We start from the raw sequence: 18,446 nt of genomic DNA, 5'->3' as shown, positions 1-18,446 counted from the left end.
TTATCTTAGTCCCACTAAAGCAGATTGAGAAAACTGACGTGAATCGGTCACTTTGGCTTCTAGAAGAGCAAAGACTAGCCCTTTAAAAATATTATAGTTGCCGGGGCTTCCCTGGTGGCGCAGTGGTTGAGAGTCCACCTGCCGATGAGGGGGACATGGGTTCGTGCCCCGGTCCGGGATGATCCCACATGCCGCAGCGGCTGGGCCCGTGAGCCATGGCCACTGAGCCTGCGCGTCTGCAGCCTGTGCTCCGTAACGTGAGAGGCCACAACAGTGAGAGGCCCGCGTACCGCAAAAAAAAAAAAAAAATTATAGTTGCCTATAAAGTGGAAGGCAATTTTCATATATCTTCCAAAGCAATGTAATTAAGAACATCTGTACCTATCTACTCAAATTTATTAACTTATATTTGGGACTAAAGAAACTGCTCTATAGTAGATCTCTAGTGAACACAGGGAAAAGCACAAGAACAAATAAAATATGTAGATGTTTCAGCAATAAGACTTTTGCTTGAACATTTTCGAGATCTATGTTTGTCTCAAGGTAAGGCAACCACTGTCCAAGAAGTTAACTACGATACTGCAGAATGCAAACATAAATCATAAAATGAAGAATGGCATTGCTAAGATGCAGTCTAGCAAGACTATTCTATTATAGATCCCCCTGTAAAAATCAAGCCCAGGTAGGGCCATTTTGTAAAAAAAAGACAACTAGAACAGCTGATTAAATACAAAAGAATAAGTATCATAATCAGTGAAGAGATGAGAAATTAAGATTGGATCTTCATCAAATAACATGAGAACTATTTACAGAACTGCTACCCAGAAATTTCATGGCAATGGCGCCTCCTCTATTTTATGTGATAGTTTATCTCTCTAGTAAAAAATATATTCAATCCTTGGCTAGGAAATTAACTGCTGAAGTTTTTCCCCTATTTTTGTTTAATTAAGTAGTTGAATACAATATTCAATATGGCACAAAGGAACCTGAATCTACTTGAGATGTAAAATGAGTAAAGTCTGAGTAGCACAATAAGGCATTATCGTAGACCATCTGCAGAGCCTTTATTGCTTACTGCTGGGGCTTAAACAGCCTTGAGTCACATTGTTATTATGACTTTATTCCATGGTCCCTAGGAATACTGTAGGATTTGATCTTCTGTACCTTTCTTTTTTGGTTGAAACATCCCACCCAAAAAAAACTGTGTAGTGGTTGTGTTATTTACAACCAAAGGACTCCATCCACCAATGGAGTGGGTTCCATCTCCAATGTCTCCCTGTACGGTAAATCTAGAGATTAAAATAAGAGGGGAAAGTTCTGTAAATACATATGGAGAATTTCAACATAGAAAGAAAACACTTATTTGAATCAATGCCTTTAGAAAAATAAAAATTTTAAAGACTTTACTTTTGGATTCCTTCCCTTAAAAAGTAAGAGCCACTTTAACTTCAAAATACGTCCTGTTTTTAGAAATGGGGTATTAAGCCATTATGCTGTGGCCCACAAATGCATCAGAGTCACAAATGCTGTGGTCAAACGTCTTCACCCTTCTTCAGTTGACTGGTGATTTCATATGTTCTAGGAATATTTTTATCTTTTGGCGTGATGCTCTATACCATATGGTATAACACACTGACAAGCAAAAAGGGTAGAACTAGTTTGAAATATATACACATATATACACACATATATTTATACATTTATATATTCACACACACATACACTGCATGCATAGTGAAAGAAGTTGCATGTATGCCTACAAAGAAATAAGGGCAAAGTTACACATCCTGCACACAGGACTGAGATTCTTTGTCCGTGTGGAAAACATCACTAAAATCCAAAGCAAGATTGAAAGTTCACTATAGACCTGAAAGCATTCAAGAGATATATCAGAAACACCTACATTTTGCTACATCAAGTAATATTTGAACTGTCTGTAACACTTTTTCACACAATATTTAATGCTGCTTCTCTAAGTGCAATAATAACTGCAGCAGTGACACACAAGTTGCAGAATCCATTTAGGAAAAATTGTTAAAATGGGAAACACACTCAATTATCTTTAATTGATTCCCAGAGGGTGAAAGTATCCCTTCCCTTTGATTCCAGGTTCCCTCAACATGATTTTCCTTTGGAAAACAGTGATCTTGAATCAATTTTTACAAGTTTTCTAGAAGATTAAGGTGTGACACTCAACCTGCTCATTAGTCTTTGTGTCAAGAGGTAGTCTTCCCTAGAAGAAAACACAGAGGAAAAGCTTCTTGACAATGATTTCTTGGATAGGACACCAAAAGCACAGGCAACAAAAGCAGAAATAAACAAGTGGGATTATGCCAAACTAAAAAGCTTCTGCACAGCAAAGGAAACAACTGATAAAATGAAGAAGCAACCTACAGAATGGGAGAAAACATCTGCAAACCATACATCTGATAAAGAATTAATATTCAAAATCTATAAAGAACTCTGACAACTCAATAGCAAAACACCAAATAACTTGATTTAAAAATGGGCAAAGGAACTGAATAGACATTCTACTAAAGAAGACATACAAATGTCCAACAGGTATATGAAAAGGTGCTCAACATCACTAATCATCAGAGCAATGCAAATCAAAACCAGAATGAGATATAACCTCACACCTCTATTACATATATATTAAAAAAAAAAAAAGCCAAGTGTTGGCAAGGATGTGGAGAAAAGAGAAAAGGGAACTCTTGTACTCTGCTGGTGGGGATGTAAACTGGTGCAGCCATGATAAAAAACAGTATGGAAGTTCCTCAAAGACTACAAATAGAGCTACCATATGATCCCACAATTCCACTTCTGGGTATATATCCCCAAAAATTGAAATAAGGGTCCCAAAGAGATATCTGCACTCCCATGCTCATTAAAGCATTATTCATAATAGCCCAAGACACAGAAGCCACCTAAATGTCCATCGATGGGCAAATGGATAAAGAAAATGTGGTTTATGCTTATAATGGAATAGTATTCAGCCTTAAGAAGGAAATCCTGCCCTTGTGACAACATGAATGAACCTAGAAGAAATCATGCTAAGTCAGATAAGCCAGACACGGGAGGACAAATACTATGTCATATCACTCATATGAAGAATCTCAAACAGTCACAGAAGAGAGTAGAACAGTGGTTAACAGGGGGTGGGGAGAGGAAAACAGAGAGGTATTAGTCAAAAGATAACAAAATTTCAGTAATACCATATGAATAAGTCCTACTGATCTATTGTACACCATAGTGCCTCTAGTTTATACTGTATTACACACTTACAGATTTGCTAAGAGGGTAGATATGAAGTGTCCTTAATAACAATAATAAAGAGGGTGGGAAAACTTTTGCGGGCGATGGATATGTTTACGGCACAGGTGGTGGTGATGGTTTCATTCATGTATACTTATCTCCAAATTCATCAAATCGTATACATTAACATATACAGCTTTGTGTATGTTAAAAGAGGAAGAGAGAGAGAAACAGACAGGGTCCGGCATGATCCGTCCTGTTCTCTACTGTATCTGAACAAAGGACAGTGTGGACACATGGTGAACCTCAAATCCTCTGCTAAGCCATTAAAGTGAGTGGGTGCAAGCGCCAGTAAATGGAATGAGGAAAAACAGGTGTTTTCTCACACTGCCCAACAAATCACTTTCGTACCATCTAGTGTCAGAAGGAGACGACAGCAGGCTAGTACTGCCTGCTTTTTTCGGTCTTAACATATCCTTCTTTTAAAAGCCCAAATGTACGTATTCATAGCTTAGTTAAATTTCTACTAGAAATGCTTTAAAGTCATATTAGATTTCAATACTTTCGTTTTCAGACAAGGGTAAGGGCATATGCCAGAACATTATTGCAAGAAAACTTAAAAAGTAAAACAACAAACACAAATGTTAAATGGCCGGACTTGAAGTCAAGCACTGTGGATCTGAACCATAACTGCACAGTATTCCAGTTGTATGACTTTGGGAATATTATTTAAACAAGACTTACTTTTTTACCTCTGTAAAATGAGGAAAGTTATTTTGAGGGAGGATTCAATCAATTAAATCTAATAATGGCTATAAAGTACTTGCCTCAGTGTCTTGCGGGCACATAGGAAGCGCTCAAAAGTATTGGCCGCCATTATTACAAGTCAAAAACAATTCTGTAGGACTTCATACTCAACACACAAAAATAGACTGAAAAGTCAACAATATCGTAGTAGCTAATCCAGGTAACTATCCATCATCCAAAAATGTTAATCCCTTCACATCCTGCCCCCAAAGTACAGCACTGCCAAAACACAGTGTCACCACTAGACATGACCAAACAACAAGCCACCTGTCTTCTGGGATAAAGGGGTTGGGGGACCACAGTCCTAAGGGACAGCTAATACAAAGCAATGCTTTCACCAGAGCAATGCTGGTCTCTAATATTTATCAGTAATCATCCCACCATTATTAGTGTTCAGGGTACCAAAGACGAATGTGTGTGAATCTATGTGATTAACCAATACCAGGCTCAGTCCTTTCACAAAGGAGCTCTGATCTGTTCAACAAAGCACACTGTCCACCCACACCAGGGAGCAGAAACGTAAGCCCAGTTATACAAATCCAGAACCTAAAGCTGAAAGTTAACAATACGTATTTTTAAACTCTGAATTTTCAGAAGCAGGAATTTTAGGAATTGACTGCACTCCAGATGCTATGTTTTCAGTCAGGTTTATACTAAAGAATAATCATTGAACCAATATATGCTCTCCACTTGTAAATATTCATGATAGGTAAGCATTTGCTTATGAAATCTTCACTTTCTAATCAAAGTGGCAGAAAATTGATATGTATGACATTTTTGCATACAGTTTGTATATTTTGATATCAATATCTACAATTCTAAAATATTCATATTGGAAATAGATAACAATTACTGCACCAAACCCATTCATTCATCCTTCATTCTTATAACAAGTATTCACTGAGGACCTACTCAGGGCCAGGTATTGTGCTAGTGCTAAAACTGAAGTCAAGCTTTTATAGTCTCTTCTTCATTATTATCAACTATTTAGGATAAAGTTATGAGGAGAAATGACAATGGATTTAAATCCTGTTATGATTGTACTTTTATTAAAATTTCTATTAATTTTTGTATTAAGCAATTACAGACTTAATTAATCTTTCCACTTTCCTATAGACAAAAAAATGATCCCATCCCAAATCCTTCTATGTTGAAAAAAAATGCCAAAGCCATAAAATGAGCGCTTCAGCTATAAAAATGCACGATATAATAGATGTCACCTTCTCTTATTCAGCAAAGGGGCATTCTATAACTTTGTCCTTTGTCTTTCACAGAACAGTAACCTGAAGTCGTTTCAGTGGGGTTTTACTTTGGATAAAGTACAAAAATATTCTTCTCTAAGAAGCCGTTAATCTTTCCTCTGCAGCTGATGATTCTCTCTGCTCACCTGATTTTGGGGAAATCAGTGAAGTACAGCGTCCTGTTACCGCGGACCCCTTGCACTCCTCAGAGCCACCCTGGGCTTTCTCCTCCAGGCTGTGGGTAGCAGTAAGCAGGGATGCACCTCAATGCCTGCAGCCCACATCACATTTTCCAAAAGATTTTAAAGATGCACAGAGTTACATGGATACATAACAAACATTCAAACCTTACTTGTGAATTGATGGCTAAGGAAGAGAGACATCAATGAATAGCTCGTGGTACTCTGCGCACCTTGGGACCCAAAATTCTCCAATTATTATGTATTAGCATAGACACTGAGTATGTACAAATGTTTGCCTTCTATCCTGCTCCTCGTGGGCCACCAGCAAAGTGATTCCAGTCCCAGTCTTTTCTGCTCTCTGAAACTTCTTGCAAGAGGCTGTATAGTTTAATGCAAAGAGTACGGGGGATCCGGCTGTTGTGTTAGCTTTCTGTGGCCACTGTAACGAATTACCACAAATCTGTGGTTTAGACAATACTAGTTTACTATCGGGTGGTTCTGTCGGCCAGTAGTCCAAAATGGCTCTCCCTAGGCTAAGATCAAGGTGTAAGCAGGGCGAGATTTCTTTCTGGAGGCTCTAGAGGGGAATCTGTTTCCTTGTTTACCCAGCTTCGAGAGCCTGCCTGCATTCTTTGGCCTTGGCACTCCTTAATCCATCTCCAGAGCCAGCAACAGTCAACTGACCTCCTCTCCTGCCTCCCTCTTCCAGGTTTAGTGTGTGATTACATTGGGTCCACCCCATAGTTTGGTATCACCCCCCATTTTAAGGTTAGCTGATGAGCAACCTTCATTCCACTTTGCAGAGTGACTTATTCACAGGTTCTGGAGATTAAGTGTGAAAAACTTAATCTCCAGGATCGTCACTTTGAATGACACACAACTAAACAGCAACGTATGTGTTTTTCAAAACTTACCTGTTCCACTAATTACATAGTGGGAATACTCTCTATCTTCAGGAACTTTTTTTTTTTAAGTTACAAAATAAAACAGTGATGCAGCCTGAAATGTCTCAAATGGTAACAAGACCAATCCAAACTCCGCAGCTTAGTAAAGGTAAGTGTAGCACCCTGCAGGAATTGATCAGTCATTTAATCAAGAGTCACAAATGTGCCTGGAGATGTCCCTATCACCTCCTATGTAAAAACATAAAAATCCACCTGTTAAATCAGCATTCTTCTGAATAGATAATGACTTTGCTTTCAGCTGCCCACATCCTTATCCTACATTTTCTTATAAGAAAAAGGGAAGAAAGAAGAAAAACATCCAATAGTGATGACAACCTAGTTCCTCTCGCTTTCTAGGCAATGGTAACAATGTGAGGGACCTGGGGCACCAGGGGCCGCCTTGGGGAGTAATTAAGTGATTAGAAAGAAGAAAATTGACTTGTGTGATACCGTTATGTCAACAAACCAACATTTCAAAACAACGTGTTACCTACATAACCCTGACAATTCATAACTCAAAAAAAATCACTGATTGAATTTTTACATTGACTAAAATTCATCTTAAAAACATGTAAATCTTATTTCTTACCAATTACAGCATGTTGGAGGTGTGGGGATTTGTGTGTTGGGGGAGAAGGATGAAAGAGGGAAGGAAACTCATCCCACTTTTTTTCCCCCTAAACAGCAACTAAGAGAAAAGGATCTTTGGGAAGAACCAAGGAAGCCTAATTGTGCAAGCCAACTGTCTTTCAAGTGACTTCACACTTTACAAAACGTGTTCACGTTTCTCATGCACTTTGCTTCTCGTATCTACCTTGTATGGTCGCTGTTAATTCCATTTTCTATTAAGGAAGATGACGGAGAGATTATTCAGAGGTCACAGAATGTGGACCCTCTGAATCTCCGAAGGAGGGGGACTCTCTTTGATGTCATCCAGAAGATGTCATTTGTGAGGTGTCCTCTCCTGGGTTCAAATCATTTATTTATTTATTTAACAACTTTATTGGAGTATAATTTCTTTACAGTGTTGTGTTACTTTCTGCTGTATAACAAAGTGAATCAGCTATATGCATACGTATATTCCCATATGCCCTACCTCTTGCGTCTCCCTCCCACCCGCCTTATCCCACCCCTCTAGGTGGTCACAAAGCATGGAGCTGATCTCCCTGTGCTATGCAGCTGCTTCCCACTAGCTATCTATTTTACATTAGATAGTGTATATATGTCAATACCACTCTCTTACTTCATCCCAGCTTACCCTTCCCCCTCCCCGTGTCCTCAAGTCCATTCTCTACGACTGTGATAGTGAGAGGCCCGCGCACCGCAATGAAGAGTGGCCCCCGCTTGCCACAACTAGAGAAAGCCCTTGCACAGAAACAAAGACCCAACACAGCAAAAATAAATAAAATAAATTAATAAATTAATAAACTCCTACCCCCAACATCTTTAAAAAAAAAGAAAGAGGAGTGTCACAGTCTGAAACAGAGATTGGAGTTCTGGTGACCTCAAGAAGCTGGAAGAGGCAAGGAAATGGATTCGCTCCTGGACCCACCAAAAGGAATGCAACCCTACCAACACCTTAACTGAAGCCAGTAAGGCCCATTTCAGACTTCTCATATCCCGAGCTGTAAGCTTAAAAACTGTGTGCTATTGTCCTTTCCCCATGATACTTTCTGTAAACACTTTCCCCTATTCATTATAAACTTTTAATTCTGTTTTAAGTGTGCTCTTCAGGAAGTATAATATTTAGTGCCAATTTTTATTTCATTTATTTAAAATAATTTAACTATTTTATATTTATTTTCTATTGTTTTGGTAGGGCTGATTTTTGTCCTTTTTACAGGGGATGGGGAGGTAGGGAAAGAATAGTAGAGATGTGTTTGTTTTCAACTCTGCCTTGCTACAGACTCTGCTTTTATATGATGTTGTCTTCTAAAATAAATTGGAAAGTATGTATCTGTATTTAAGTCTATTATTAGTAAACAGTGATTTTTTAAAAACATGTATCTAATTATTGGACAAAAACATATTTCATATTTTATATATATATCCACATATATATATATCATATATATATCATGACTTTCTGGAAATGAACTGGGTTTCCTAGCACCACCCAAATCTTATCTTCTAAGTTAGAATCCTATTACTACACTGACCCCGAATGCTGGTTCTTCTAAAAAGAAAAAAATGATTAAAAACATTTTAAAAGAATTTATCAAAGTTTTATTTTAAATGTATCATTCTTTTTGTCTTATGAAAGAAATACGTATGTATTATGACAATTTAAAAATATAAGCATGAAAAAGGAAATAATAATCATTTCACAAAAAAGATATCACCTAGATATAATCACTGTTAGAAGTCTGGGTTTGGGTTCCAGTAATGGTGAGGTAGCTTGAAATAACCTAACGTTTTCACAGATAGCAAAAGACAAAACAAACAAACAAAAAATGATTTAAATGCACTAGAGAACAAGCAAAAGAAGGCAGATACTGAAGGGGAGTCAACCCTTAAAGAACAGACCCATAATGAATTAAGTCCAGGGTAGACAGTATTTCCTCTGACCCGTCTGCAAGGGGGAGAGACAGCTGGAACTCAAGCAAAAAGCTACAATATTACTGACTGAGGTGTCAGAGTTTGAGATACTGAAGTGGCTGGAAGTCAAGAAGAGAAACCTAGAAAAACATGCATATAGACACCCTTCAAATTGTTGGCCAAACCTGGAAGTGTGCATCTGTGGAGGAGACTTCAAAGAGCCCTGTGGAAAGCATCAGCTGCAATATTCAAAGAACTGAGCAGAGATTTCTGCTGCTGCCCACTGCTGGGGAGACAGGAGTTTAGGGTTTGAATCCCATCAAAGAGAAGAAGCTTGGTAAATATCTTGAGCTTTCCATAGACTCATCTTTATAAAGGATAAAACTAAGCTTCCCCCAAGTTCAAGAGAATCGGCCAGAAATACATCTGCACACTAAAACAAAATGCAACACTCTTCAGGGGAAGACAATAAAATTCAGAATCTAGAAAGATAGGGTTTATAAACTAACAGACTGGCCACATCAGACATAGGTGAAAATAGCGAGCAACTGGAACTCTCATATAGTATGTACTGGTGGAAGTGTTACAAAAGTACAATTACATTGGAAACATGGCATTTTCCAAAATGGGTGTGAGTGTAAGTCTTTACCCTATGATCCATCAACCTTCTCATAGGTTTCAGGATTTTAACCCAAGAAGGAACTAAATATATGTCCACAAAGAGTCTTGTAAAAGAATGTCTACATATGCTTTATTTGTAATGGTCCCGGACTGGAAATAACTAAAAGTCCATTAAAAGGACTTTTAAGATGACCAACTTGTAGTGAACACATACACACACACATACATAATAAATGTAGTATATATATATATATATAGTAGATATATACATGTATATACCACAGTTTATATATAGAGAGAACATAAACTACTCTGCAATGAAACAGAATGAATGAATTACTGATATATGCAACAACATGGGTGAATCTCAAAATCATTTTGTTGACAGAAGAAAGCCATACACAAAAGAAGATACTGCATAATCCCATTTATAAGAAGTTCAAGAACAGGCAAAACTAAATCAGAGCTCAGGGGTGGGGACTAACTAGAAAGAGGTGTGAGAAAATATTCTATTTCTTGACTGGGGTGACGGTTACACGGGTGTCTACATGTATGAAAACTAATCGAATGGTACATTTAAAATCTACACAGTTCACTGTATGTAAATTTGCCCCCCCCTCAAATGTCTGTGGTATATCCTTGCAGCCTTTTATATTTTTAAGAAAGATAAACACAACCCCCGACATCGAGATGCCTGCTTGGCACTCCTAATGCGGACAAAAAGTGTTGCCTGCCATTCTAGTAAACAAAATGCTGTCTAGCCACCCGCCACTGTAGCCACCCCTGACCGTGTGGGGCACTCTGGGGGGAATTCAGGATGGAGAAAAACAGGATGCTGGCCCCAGGTAGTGAAGATACATATATAAGAAATCATTTCAATGAGCCTGGACTCTTGCACCTTCCCATAGGTAGAAAAGCACTAAAATCGTTAACTTGAAATGTCTGTTTTTTTGTGATCAGCAGTAATCTTTTGATGTTCAACTGTATGATGTTTTTTTTTCAGCAAAAACTCCTATATATCCTGGCGCCTCCCTTGCCTCTTCGGAACAGTTCCTCAGAGCTACCTGAGAGGCTGTCTTCTGGGCTATATAGTCTTCAGTAAGGTTCCGGGATACAACATAACTCACAACTTTTAGGTTCTGTATTTCTCTTCAGTTGACAGTAGCTACCACACTTCGCTCTTCTGATGAACAGAAACAATTGCACAAACATTAAGCCATTCTTAATAACAAACATTTAAGTGATCAAAGAAAGCCACTCTGTGACTATTATAAAGTCAAAAACGAGATCAATCCATAATCATGTCTAAATACTGACAAAAATCATGAATACTAAGTCAATAAAATGACCAAATATCCCCCAAACCTTACTAATTCTAGAGTCTGTTGCTTACTTACTAATTGCTGATTCAGCCTCAAAGCATTCCTCTTGCCTCATAGAGGAGATTAAGGTTTCCAGTCATAGACCAGCCCCAGCTTTCTGAGAGTTTCTTACCAACAGAGCAAAAGCTTGCTTCTTGGAACCTTCCCCCAAATCACATAACACAAACCCAAATGCCATAAATAGGTCCTTTCTACACTCTTTTACCCAGAATGAATGGCGTGTGTTCCTTCTAGTTGCCATAAACAATAACTCAACTTGTTCCACTACAGGTGTGTTCCTAGCAGTCTTTGGCTGGAGGTCATGGACACCATGCATACGAACGGTGTTTTTAAATTTTTTTCACTTAATGTATCTTGAATATGGCTTTCTATGTCTTCATATAGTCTACATTATAGTTTTTTATGGCTACATAACTTTCTACTACTCGGATATGCTAGAATTTCTTTAACTAAACCAATATTTTTCAGAAATCTAGGGTTTTTTTCTAATGTTTCACTATTATAAGCAGCCCCGATGAGCACTGAGCTGGTGAAATCTTTAAGGACCTTCACAATTATTTCACCAGGAGCAATTTCTTTAAATAAAATTACTGGAATTACTGGCTTAAGAGATATGAAACAATACTACATTGCACTCTTGTCTGAATATAAAATCTTAGCTACTGTAGGACAGACAGCACTTCAATCCACTTCAAACAGGCTACCATGCCCATTAACTCTCAGCTTCACTCTTACCAATTCGGCATCTTGTCAACTCTGATGGTCCTTTGTCCTCAACACACTAGACTTCTCAGCAGCATCTGACACAGGTAACTCCCCCTACTTGTTTAAATATGTCCTTACCTAGCTTCTGGGACACCACATTCACTTGGTTTTCTTCCCATGCCACTGGCCCCTCCTTCTCAGTCTCCTTTGGTGGTCCTTCTTCTTCTGCCAGACTCTTCAACAAGGAGAGTGGCCCGGGCCCCTTACTTTTCCATCAAACTTTTTCACAAGGTGACCAATCTATACTCATGATTTTATGTTCCATTTTCATATTTGTGACTTTCATAATTAAATATCCTCCCCGGACCTCGCCACTGAGCACCAGAAACACAGACTTCACTATTTATCTAACACGTCCCTCCAAACCTGCCCTACCTCAGGGAATGACACCACACACTCCACCCAGATGATCAGACAAAAACAAAAAACAAGGGAGGAAAAAAGAAAAAAAAGCTATGAAGAAGAACCTGATAGTATGAAAAGTGACCCGGTTAGAAAAGACAAATGAGTGATTTCAAAGTGAGTGCTTTTATGTTGAACTTCTCTTGTTTCTCCTTCCACATTTCAAATCAGATAATGAAGTGACACACTTCTGGGTTTTGGTGTTAATATGTTGTTTATTCTGTTCTAATGAAAATAACGGAGTAAATGTATAAAATACACATTATAAGTTTATTAAGTCTTCACAAAAATCCCATGAGGTGCATTTTTCCAGATGCGGACCAGTGGTAAACTGAGGCACTGACAGGCACCCAGGGGTACTGCTCATACCTTACACTGGCATTTTCCTAAAACATTTCACTTTTAGTGGAATGAAAAGAAAGAAAATTCCGCTCCTGAAATACTCTATGAATGCTAGGCCACAAAGCATCAACTCACGGTAACAAGGCACCAAAGCGTGTCTGGAAGCCATGCGTGATGCATAACGTATAATGCAAACCTAGGGCAGACTACAACCGAGCCCGAGCAGCAAATCGAATTGGTCCCCACGCTTGCATACGTGTGCGTGTGCCTGGGAAAGAGGCAGACGGAGCCTTTGTCTTTACACACGACCCCCAGAGACGCCGGCGCCCGCAATCATGGAAGGGGCTCCCTGGACCATCTGGGTCGCGCGCGGTGGCGGGGCCCACGACGCATGCGTGACCCAGGCGCGAGGCTGCTCGGCCGGGCGGCTGGGCGCTTACCTGGTGCGCCGGGCGTGCAGATACAGTACCAGCAGCAGCAGGGCCGCAGCGAGGACCAGGCCCGGGGGGCTGAGAGGCCGCGGCAGCCACGGCCCCAGCGAGAAGCTGCCCATGCCCGCGGCCACGTCTTCCACCGTCCGGATAGCGCGCGGCCGCGGGGGGCGGCCCGGGGTGTCTCTCCGAGCTGCGCGGCCGGCGAGTCTGCAGCCGGCAGAGGGTCCCGGGAGGCTGGCCTGGCGAGGCGCCGCCTGAAATGTCACCGAGGGCCCCCGGGGCCGAGTCTCAAAGTTCCCGGACTCCCCTCCCCCGGCCCACCCCTCCCCCCCCCACCCATGCGCACCGCCCCGCTCGGCCACCGCCTCCCGCCCGGCCGCCTCTGGAAAACTGCGCGCCGCCCACCCCCGCCCCCCCGCCCCCGGGGCAGGAAGAAGGGCTAGAGAAGAGGGGGAAAGGGGCTAGGATTTCCCGAGCTCGAGCCGCTGAAGGCCTGAGGGAAGGGGATTTCAGTTCGGAGTTGGAAATGAGTCGTTCGGGTCCGTCATCCCCTCGCCCGCGCCCCGCGACCGCGCTGGCCCTCGAAGAGGGTTGGGACTGTGCCCGCTGCGCCCTGGCCCCGGCGACCTCTTCGGCAGCCCCTTCCTCCCCGCCCCCAGCCGGCGGGCTGCCCGCGCGCCCGCGCTGCCCTTCGCGCGCCCGCGCCCCCCCTTCCACGCCGCGCTTCCTTGCTCGCCCCCGCGCCTGCTGGTCGCCGAGGCCAGTCCCAGAGGCCGGCAAGACAGGGCCCAGAGCTGGGCCGGGACCCTCCGGGAGTCCCCATGGGACACACCATCCAGGAAGAGAGAAGACAGAGGAAACGAGCTATTGCAAAACGACGCTAAGGTACTACGACATAAGTGGTACAAGCCCCGCAGGTTGTCCTTAGAAAGGATGAGGGAGAAACTTTGAAAATGTCTTTTCCTGAGTAATGACCATTCACATTACTTCGCACGTGTGTATTTACTCTCCACACCAAACTTGGAACGTAAGTTTTAGCAATGTATTAGAGAACATATAATGAGGCTCAGGTTAAGGTAACTTACCCTGGTTCTTCGGTTGATAAGTAATTAAAAAACATTCTAGGGCTTCCCTGGTGGCGCAGTGGTTGAGAGTCCGCCTGCCGATGCAGGGGACACGGGTTCGTGCCCCGGTCTGGGAGGACCCCACATGCCGCGGAGCGGCTGGGCCCGTGAGCCATGGCCGCTGAGCCTGCGCGTCCGGGAGCCTGTGCTCCGCAACCTGAGAGGCCCACGTACGGCAAAAAGAAACAAAAAAAACCCAAAACCATTCTAACCAAGGGTATTCCAGTGCCACTGTGTTCTTTCCTTTATGCAAGATTTTATTTGCGCAGTTCTCAAGACTATTACAGCAGCTTCACAACTGGTCTCCGTACCTCCGACCTTTGAGTTTTCCAGCCCATCCTCTCCATTGCCACGTCCCTAAAGCACAGACCTATCCAGCTCTGACCCTGTTCGAAACTCTTACTGGTTGCCTTTGTGATAAAGATAAATCTTCATCCTGCGATGAGAAGTCTCCACAATTTGTCTCCATCCCATGGCTAGGACAGTTCCATATACAAGAAAGCTTGAGCCACAGTGTCCCTCACAATCAGCCCTTTCACACCTTGGCTTATGACATTCTCTCTGCCTGAAAAAGTTTCCTCTCTCCCCTAAATACTAAAATGCTACCTACCTGTCAATGCCCAGTTCAAATACCACTTCCTTCTAGAAATTATTCCTTACTCTTGTAATTAATCTCTCCCTCCTCTGTACTTTTAACACTGTCTCTGCTTTTGACTCCATCACATTTTCCCTCTCTATCTGAGTTATTTCTGTCTATGTCTGTCTGGCCTGCTATAGAAGGTGAGAATCATCTCTTAGACAACTTTGTCTGCAACTACTCTCCACCTCCTGTCACCCTGGCCCCCGACGCTGGAGTTGAGGTACTGTAGTTGGAAGTACTTTGCATGTGCCTGGCCCTTGGTCCATGCTCCAGAACTGAATTACTGCTGTGTTGCTGTCCTTGGCCTTAAAGCTGTGAATGGCTGGGCAAGCATGAGAATTCTAATGTTTATGAGTTTCTTCATCTGACTTTTATTCCAGGGTTTTCTACTGCCTTTCCTTTCTCCTGTCATAGATTCAGTTTTCCAGGAAATCAGGGTACAGTGAGCCAACAGCTATTCTGTCTCCTCCAAGAAAAAGCAAATTGGTTTCCATCACTACCTGGCCAGCAGAGCCAGCATGCAGGATGGTATCCATGCCGTGCCTTTCTGTACCCACTGCAAAAAGTGCCTCTCACTAATTTTCACGAGAATCCTCAACTTTTATACTTTAGTTTTCCATTTGATCTCCTGGATGACTCTCCTCTTTGAAAACAGAGGTTAAAATGTTCAGCGTTAATCAATTTGTTGAACATTTACCATGTGCCAAGCACCATGCTAAACATTTTATTTTATAACAATAATAACAGAAAACACCTGCAGTTAATCACAGTGCCTTATGTAGGTGGAAGGAAGAATACTACACTGTCACCTACTAGATTTGGTTAGCGACTGTGTCATCTCCCTATGGTATCTTACCTAGAATGCTTTATGGTATTCACTTAATAAATTTTGAATATATGTTTCTTTTGTGTTTTCCACTTCTGCTAAAAGGGGGCTCCATGCTGTAAACTGACCTGGTTGAAATAAAATCTAAAGACCTCTTTTATTCCTCTTTTGCTTTTGTAGCCCAATATCAGCATCATGATATTCAATCCAGTTCAATTTATTTTACCTCCAAAACATGCCTTTATTCCCATCACTTCTCTGACAGAGATGACTAGTTGACCCTCCATGTCTGCTTCCCCCTCCTTCTCAGTAACAGGCCTCGATTTTTAACTGAGCCCATGGCTGTCCATTATAAAGACTGCTTTCCCAGCCTTCCTTGTAGTTAGAAGTGACCATGCAACTGAATTCTCACCAGTAGGCTAAGTTTCAGGTGTTACTTCAGGGAAGTGGCCTTAACAGGAATGGTCGGGCCCTTTGCTTCCTTCCTCTTTTCTGCTGTTTAGAATATAGACACTATGCCTGGAACTCAAGCAACCATCGGAGCACGTATAAGTATGTCCCACATATTGCATTCAGTATTATTTGCTGTTAATATGAAATTCAAATTTATCTTGGGATTCTATATTTTTTTTGGTTAAATCTGGTAACTCTAGTTTAATTTCAACACAGGGGTTCATAAGGCATACAGGTAAGGCAACTAAATTCTAGCTGACCAATGGTCCCCTCCAGAAATCAGCCACAAATATTTCTTTCAACACTGGCTACCAATGTTAGTATCTTATGTACCTTGGCTACACGAATTAGACCAGGGTTAACAGTCAGATCTAAAAGAATCATGGGGTGGCCTTTATACTTTGAGGTATCCAGATGTGGAAATGTGTTCAGTACAGATAGCAACTAGCCTAATCATCTTTCTTCAGAAAATATTGATTGTGAGACACACGGAGAGAGAAAAATACAGAAGTAGGACCAGAGGGAGTAAAGGGAGAGCGTGATATATTGGAGTCTCTAAAGGAAGAGTTATGAAACTCTAGGTGACAGGTCATACTCCAAAGCCTTCCCCTTCAGCCCAGTTGACCCTCATCTACCAGGTGGTCTAAGCTGTCAGCCTCTTTCTCTGTTCTCGTTCTAGTCTATGATTAGGGCTTGAATTCTGTCCCTGTTTCCCTTGAGGCCTTCTCTTTTGAATCTAAAGAGCATGTTTGGAAGTCACCAAAACTTGAAAAATGACTATTTCCCTGCATTTCAACATCTATGTCCTAATTCTCCTGCTCTGACTTTGTCGTTTTTTTCTTTTTTTTTTTTTTTTTGACCGCTTGGCTGTGGGATCTTAGTTCCCCAGCCAGGGATTAAACCCAGGCCCTAAAACAGTGAAAGCATGGAGTCCTAACCCCTGGACCGCCAGGGGATTTCCAGTCGTGCTCTGACTTTGAAAATATGAATACACTGGATTGAGACCTCCAAGTCCACCTATTTTGTCAGTAACTTCTTTTAAGTGCAAATTGTGTCCATGGCACTATGTCTGGACTGCTGGAGCTATAAAAGTGAATGAGATGGCTCTTCCTTCAAAGAGATGGACCTAAAAGGACTAAAAGCGTTGACATTGGAAAGGAGAAAGAAAAGAGGCTAGTCCACATGAGATTGTGGGGTGAAAATGAAGGGATTTAAGAACAGGCACCAATATGGCTGCAATCTTGTGAGCTCCTGGGAAGCAAAAAATGTGCCGGGGAAAGGGCATCTTGTAGGCTTTAGTTATTGGGAAACATTTGAAAGTCCCACTGTGGAAATTGTCAAAGGAATTTTACACATTTTTTTTCTAATATTGGGAATTTCCTAAAAGCAGGTTTGAGTATTCAGGCCTGAAATGTCCCATAACCTTTTGACATAAAATGTAGATTGGGTTCGAATCAGAACTTTAACTGAAAAGAATGACTGCTGTTATTCTCCCCTTGCTCGTGAGCTCTGTCTTAACTAACTTTGACTTCCTATCCCCTTCTGTTAGAATTAAGACCACTTCTGGGCAAAATTGTGAAGCAGAGGAAGGGAAGAAAACTGAAAAGGATGGAGAGGACCTGCCATGGGCCAGGTACTGCTTCATGTTTTACACACACATTTTATTTAATCTTCAGAACCTACCTCTGATGTAGGCATTACTAGTCCTTTAGACATAAAGAAAACCAAGACTCAAAGAATTTCAGGGCGCCCGTGATTATTCAGCTAGTACATTCCACTGTGCATTCATCCCTCCTTCCACAGTACCATCTTGCCTTCCTCAGAGCTTTCTTTCGCTAACCCCTTACCACATCTGTTCAATCATTCTGGCCTCCATTTTTAGGGATCCTCTCTTTACCTTGAGCTGCCCATAACCGAGGCACCCCATGGAGACAGTTGGGCCTCTGCTTTATACCCTGGCCTACCTCAGAGCTACCTCACTAGCTCGGAGGCTAGTCTTGGCTTTCCCATCTGAAAAATGTTATAAGACTACTTTCCGTATAGGTTTATGAGGATGAATTTGTGAACAGTAAATATATGACAGTCAGAATGCCTGGGGCTTCTCCCTTTCTTTGCATTTGAGCACCTTCTGCTCCTTTGGCAGAGGGTGTAAATAGAAATGAGTTTATCAGACAAGCTCGGCCCAACTAAGGTGTTAGCCTGTTGATGTATTACTTCTACCCAATTAAAATGTAAAATGTGCCATTTCTTGCTTGATTAAGGTAGCTATTCTGGTTGTAGCTAAGATAGCAGTGATGGTAAATATATATATATATCCTGAAACCTGAGTCTGCCGTCAGTATTGTTTAATCGGCACAGAGTGAATAGTGAGGCACCTTAGATGCTGGCCCTGAACCTGACCAAAAATATCTTAAATCACAAATTCTTCCTCTTATTCTGTCTTTCTTTAACATGTAAACAATGCACTTCTTTTCCCTTTAGTTTCCCTTT

At 41.5% G+C, this 18,446-nt stretch overlaps 1 protein-coding gene across 3 annotated transcripts in view; it reads right to left on the bottom strand.

Moving 5' to 3' along the window:
• Positions 1–13,182, bottom strand: part of CYP7B1 (cytochrome P450 family 7 subfamily B member 1) — a 185,388-nt gene extending 172,206 nt beyond the window's left edge. Inside the window, exon 1 of one of the 3 annotated variants that reach the window (XM_067712210.1) lies at positions 12,920–13,182. In XM_067712210.1, coding sequence (XP_067568311.1) covers positions 12,920–13,032 — 113 coding nt within the window. In that variant the 5' untranslated portion in view covers positions 13,033–13,182. Of the gene's footprint in view, positions 1–11,705; positions 11,732–11,813; positions 11,870–12,919 lie in introns of those variants that run through there. The other 2 variants (XM_067712211.1, XM_067712214.1) reach the window with 2 other exon arrangements.
• Positions 13,183–18,446: the final 5,264 nt, after the last annotated feature.

Source organism: Pseudorca crassidens, chromosome 17, assembly GCF_039906515.1.
Source record: "Pseudorca crassidens isolate mPseCra1 chromosome 17, mPseCra1.hap1, whole genome shotgun sequence".
Taxonomy (NCBI): Eukaryota; Metazoa; Chordata; class Mammalia; order Artiodactyla; family Delphinidae; genus Pseudorca; species Pseudorca crassidens.
The sequence above is the reverse complement of the archived record's forward strand: the minus strand, read 5'-3'. Positions and strand labels throughout refer to the sequence as shown.